This window comes from Mizuhopecten yessoensis, unplaced genomic scaffold (genome assembly GCF_002113885.1).
Source record: "Mizuhopecten yessoensis strain PY_sf001 unplaced genomic scaffold, ASM211388v2 scaffold11055, whole genome shotgun sequence".
Classification (NCBI taxonomy): Eukaryota; Metazoa; Mollusca; class Bivalvia; order Pectinida; family Pectinidae; genus Mizuhopecten; species Mizuhopecten yessoensis.
In genome coordinates, this window is record NW_018408856.1 from 599691 (window position 1) to 606080 (window position 6390).

Consider the following 6390-nt stretch of genomic DNA (forward strand, 5'->3'; position numbering starts at 1 on the left):
CCCCCCTTTACACAAGGTGGGGTGGGGAAAGTTTTTCAAGTGTTTCTGTGCATTTAAACTAAAATAGATAAATTTTATTCTTTTTCTATGGTTTGACCTTTTCAAAACAAGATATGTATTTACCTCCTTTAATCAGTTTTGCATGTACACATGTAATCTCTGAAAGTTTGATATGTATTTGTTTTCAATTTGAAAGTATGACAAAAAATATCCTAGATTCTTCCACAGGAAAGATGGGAACACATGTATGTTATCCTCGATGTATCCACCTTAATGTATTAAGCAGGCTATCTTGAATATGAAGAACGAAACAAAAAGGTATTGGGCATCTGAAATTCCTCTAATGAAAGATAAAAATAATTCAGAAGAAAATCCATTTTCTTACAAATATATCTTTTATGAGCTAGTAGTAATATTTTCAGCTTTTGAGCTTAGATTTTGATTTTTTCCAAACATTTTTTAGTTGATGACACACAAGATGGACATCTAAATTTCAACTGCAGTGCTTCAGTTTTTGTTTTCCATTTTTTCTGTTTGACTATTTCCCCATCCATTGGTAATTATGCCAGTTTATAGATTAAAAAAAAACAATTGATATAGACTACGTATAATAATGCATGTGCTTTTTATGTTGTAAATGTACTCTATCAAACAGAGCCTTGACATCTAACTGTTACTGCTGGCGGTCTCATCTTCATTATATATCATCTTGTGTCGTTAAGCTGTTTTGATATGCGTAGTTACTAGATTTCTACTTTGCGATTATACTTCGCGGGGAGCAAGACAAGCCAACTTGAAAAATGACAGCATTACCAATATTGTGTTTTTGTATTGAATTTCAAGTGTTTGAAATTCTCCTAGCATGATCTTGCTCACAAAGTAACATTTTTTGCACCTATGGCATGGTGTGGCGTCCGTCCCTCTGTCGTCCATCCGTCTTTTTACTTTAAGCAACTTCTTCTCAGTAACCAAAAGGCCTAAGGTGATGATATTTGGCCAGTAACATGCTGAAATGAAGGGCTACCAAGTTTGTTCAAATAAATGACCTCATCCATTTTCAAGGTCACAGGGGTCAAATATGTTCAAATCTTTAAACAACTTCTTCTGAATAACCAAGAGGCCTAGGGTGATGCTATTTTGCTAGAAGATGCTGGGTTGGAAGACTATAAACTCTGTTCAACCTAATGTCCTTGTTCGACATTCAAGGTCACAGGCGTCATATGTTTCAATCTTTTAATAGGTTCTTATTAATCAAACACTGATATTCTGCCTGTAGTTGTATTTTAGCCCACTTTTAAGATTACAAGTGTGAGATTAATACCAGGTGAGTGATTCAGGCCCATTGGGCCTCTTGTTTACACAAGTCAGTGATGACCTTGACCCAATGTGATGGTCACATACCCAGATGTGGTACATTAATCAAAAGTCATTTTTACCATTTACAAAAACAGATTTATTTTTTATTTTTAAACAAAATTAAATAAAATAGTACTTTTTCATTGTCACTTCTACCTGAGAAGACACTTGTTTTCAATAGATTGTATATTTGGTAAGACCAGGGAAATATCGAAGTCAGTGGTAGGACCACATCTGCATCATTGCAAGTGTTGCTTTGCATGGTTTGAATTTATCATCCTAATCAAAAAGTACAGTAGAGACATGAATTTCCAATATACTTCATGCACAGCTATTCGGTGATTTGTTTTTTAATAGTGATTTATTTATCCAAAAAACTAAAATATTCCAGAATTTTGTGTATGCACCAATTAAAGTCTTGGATATAGAAAAAGTAAAGTTATTTCCGAGTTTTGTTTGAAAAAGTCTTGGATAATAAGAAAAGTAGTACATTTTCTAGGGAAAACAAATCAAAGATAATCTACACATACTTAAGAATTTGTGTCAAAGCCAAAATTCAGAGTTAAATTTGGAAACTTAACTGTCTGCAATGAAAATATAACTTTGTACACATTTAAATATTAATCTTTGTTGCATGCTTGTTGTATGTTTTTATTTTTTTTCTTATTATATTTTGATGTTTTTTCCAGTGTTTATTTTGATTTGTCATCATTGGTCAACAGAGGTTCAACGAGTGGGAGTAACACCATTTATCATTTATCATTGTCCACCAAAGAATGTCGTATATTATTTTCTTTACATTTTGTGAAAATAAACAAAATATTGTACAAACAAATACAGATTTGTATTAGTCATTTGTTCTCATTTAAAAGTGAAAGTGGAACTCTGAAAGGTTAATACGAGCCCCGCCATGACATGTGCCTGGCCATTAGTTAGGCGTTTTGTCATTGCCTTTTCACTGACTTGGGTCCAATGCGGGGCCCTAACTATAGAGACTGATTTCCTGTGATGCAGCTCGGCTTTAAAAAATCTATTTCACCAACACCATCAAATTACAGGTGTTTGATACAGACCTAATGGACCTTTTGTTATGAATTTACGAATTAAGAAGGGCTACCAAGTTTGTTCAAATGAATGAACTTGACCAACTTTCAAGGTGACAGGGGTCAATTGTCTTAAAATCTTCAAACAACTTCTCAATAACCAAAAGTTCCAGGGTACTGATATTTGGTCTGTTGCATCCTAGGATGAAGGACTACCAAGTTTGTTCAAATGAATGACCTTGACTTATATTCAAGGTCACAAGGGTTGAATATGTTTAAAACCTTTAATAGAGTTTCTTTTGAATAACCAAGAGGCCTAGAGTGATGATATTTGGCTAGTAGCATGCTGGGATGAAGGGCTACAAAGTTTGTTCAAATGAATGACCTTCATCTTTTTTCAAGGTCACAGGGGTCAAATATGTTTTAAACCTTTAAACAACTTCTTCTGAATAACCAAGAGGCCTAGGATAATGCCAGTAACATGCTGGGATGAAGGACTACCAAGTTTGTTCAAATGAATACCTTGCCATATATTCAAGGTCACAGGGGTCAAATATGTTAAAAACCTTTAAAAGACTTCTTCTTAATAAGCAAAAGTCCAAGGGTGATGATATTTGGCCATTAACATACTGGGATTAAGGTCTACCAAGTGAAGGACCTTCACCCATATTCAAGGTCACAGTGGTAAATATATGTTTAAATCTTTAAATGATTTGTTCTGTATAACCAAAAGGTCCAGGGTAATGATATTTTGCCAGAAGCATGCTGGGTTGGAAGACTATAAACTCTGTTCAACGTAAAGTCCTTGTTCGACATTCAAGGTCAAAGGCGTCGTATGTTTAAATCTTTTGATAGGTTCTTATGAATCAAACACTGATATTCTGCCTGTAGCTGTATTTAAGTCGACTTTTAAGATTACAAGTGTGAGATTAATACCAGGTGAGCGATGCAGGCCCTTTAGGCCTCTTGTACACAGTTAACCAAATCAATCATGGTCAATTGTAACTACGATTACTATAAGCATAACAGGCAAGAGTATTTCCACTGATGTATGCATGACAATGCCACGTTTGATGCGAAAGGAAGGAGTATCACTTTGATTCCGAATGAAGATAAATTTGCATCCTTCCTGTGACTTGTTTTAATCTTCCTTCAAGAAAATATTTAAATAAAAACAGAGAAAAACTCTTTTTTGGGATTGTCTGATTATATAATTAATTGATAACATTTGAAAGGTACACAAGAATTGATGACACATTTGAAAGGTACTAGTACACAAGAAATGATGACAATTTTTTAGATACACAAGAACTGATGACAATTTTGTAAGATACACAAGAATTGATGAAACATTTGACAGGTACACAAGGATTTTGTTCATTCTTTATTAACACAATCAATAAAGTTTCAATTTTAGTGAAATCTTCATTTTATTAAGTCACATACATCTACATAAACAAAACACCACTTGCACTCCTAAACAACAACTGTATTATCCCAACTATATAAACACATGCTAGACAATGCAACATCATTTTAATATGAACATGTACATAATAACAATTTTCATTTTAACATTAATGTAGAAAAACACCTGGTTGATGAGTTTTATCCAAAAGAAAATTGTAAGACCTGCTCAATGATTATAATTCAAAGGAAAATTCTTACAGCTTGTTTCTGTGTTGAAACTTTATAATGTCAATCACATTTTTTTTCTGTGTTGAAACTTTATAATGTCAATCAATGTTTTTTTCTTCTTCCAAAATTATTTGTAAAAAGGTATAAAGAGATAACATATACAGTAACTATTTATTCTTTATCATTTTTATCATTTTTTCATAAATGTCCAGCAATTTTTTTTCTTTCTTCAGAATTGACTTCTCAAAGCTATATAGTCATGCTAGATCAACCTGTTTCGAATGCTGCCTTAATACATTTTTTAGCAGAGGAACAGGGATCCTTAACCCTTTCACCACTGTGAACCATAATGGACTCATCCAGAGAAATGTATGGTAGAGTCTACTAAAGTCACCTAGATGTAGAAGGGTTAAATCCGCATTGCACTACAGCATCCATGTTTTAAAATGAAGTATAGGGCTACATTCGTGTATCCGGTTGAACCGGTTGAACCTGTAAAGAAAACGACAGGTACCGATTTGGACCGAGGCTGACCTCAGGAAAATTTGGTACGTGTAGATTGAGGGGTCCAGACGTACCTGACCGAAACTAAAATGCTGAATATTGCCAATTTGCTTTATTTCTTTCTTAAACAATGTCAAGTCACATGTAGTTTTTAAGATACGTTATGTAATTTAGTGGACGGATAAAAGAAGGGCATATTATTCTTGATACATTGTTTTTTATTCTCTGAAACTGTGCATTTTTAGCTCTGCTTGTAGAACGGTCCAAGTGTGTTCGTTTATCGTGGAAAATTTCTGCGCCACACGTACCGTTTCAACCAGGATACGCGAATGTAGCCTTGAAAATTTTGATACCAGTAATTTGTTCATTGATAAATTACAGATTTTTTTAAAATAAGAATTTAATTTTAAAATAATAACCCATGCATATAGCAGTGCAAGTATTTTTTTATTAATCATTAAGAAACTAATTCAAAACAATAACTGAATAAATATTTGTTTGAATTCCAGTTCAAATCTAACTCATTGAACTGAGATACATATATATGTATAAATAAGTCACTTGCAAGTTATGAAGTGAAGTGAAAGTGAAAAGTATTTATATTTTACAGCATTTTCTGTTCACTGAACATCTGGTAACCATAATTATATAATTACCGAGTATCATTCTGATGTCCCACTTCCAGCAGTGTTCAATTTAAAAACAAATCCATCCAAAATAAAGACATGAAAGGACTATGCATGGTTTGGGGCTTTTCTGGCCCCCAAATCCATCAAAATTAAAAATCTGCAATAGAACTTTCAAACGAATGTTTCTTTAATTTTGAATACTTCCCCAGTACTCCATGTATTATGTAAATATTTATTTGTGTTTTCAATTTTGGCTGCCGTGGTAACCAGGTCATATTTGCATAAATTATTGAAATTTGATAATTCAGTCAATTTTGACAGGTTTTCACCTAGTTTTTCTCTTAGCTACCATAGAACAAACTTTATATTTCTCCTAAAGATGTATTACAGGTGCCTACACATTATCCTTTCATATTAAGTTTGTTCAAGCATACGCTCTATAGTTTTTAGGAGAAAAACTATGCAAAATATCCCAATATTCACTGAATATTATAATTTATGCAAATTTGAACTTGTTACCATGGCAACAATAAAATAATTATTTTCATAATAGTATTTAGGAAGTTTTCCAAATTAAAGAAACAGTCATTTCAAAGTTCGTTTAAAGGTTTTGAATTTTGATGCAAAACAGGCCCAAACCATACATAGTCCTTTGACAAAATAATATCAAATTAAAATTAATAGTACATCTGGCCTGCATTACAAATTAAGTCATTTTGTTATACACTGTATACAATTTAGTCTATTTTAAAATTGATTCACTTTACTGGTAAAGCTCTGTTATTATTATATTTCTAGGCGGCCATTATGGCTGAATATTTCTTCACAGTCAATGTTAGAAAACTTTGAAACACATGTCTTGCGTTTGTCCTTTTGTACCTCCTGATGCCACAGGTATTGATACGATCTATCAGAAATCGAGTGGGTCTTTTGTTTTGCCGTGTACAGATTCCGCGTTGATACCCTCCTGACTGCTCTGGGAGAAATCGGCCGGGGAATCCGGTTCCGAGTCTGTATTTTCCAGGCTTCCATCAAAGACTTTGATAATGTACTCGTACAAGGAAAGTCTCTTCTGTCTAAAGAATTTACTGACCACATTCCTTTCATACTGAGCGATGAGAGTCATGATGTTACCTGTGGAAACAAGCACAGACAAGATTATAGCATCAACTAGAACCACTGACAGGTCAGGAAGGGCCCTGCCATGTGCCCACCCGCCC

General features: G+C 33.6%; 1 protein-coding gene across 2 annotated transcripts in view; it reads right to left on the bottom strand.

Annotated features, from left to right (window-relative positions):
* Positions 1-5776: 5776 nt before the first annotated feature.
* LOC110465111 (poly(ADP-ribose) glycohydrolase-like) overlaps positions 5777-6390 on the bottom strand; it is a 29267-nt gene continuing 28653 nt past the window's right edge. For both annotated transcript variants that reach the window (XM_021520700.1, XM_021520701.1), the window contains exon 21: positions 5777-6304. In XM_021520700.1, coding sequence (XP_021376375.1) covers positions 6081-6304 — 224 coding nt within the window. In that variant the 3' untranslated portion in view covers positions 5777-6080. The remainder of the gene's footprint in view (positions 6305-6390) is intronic.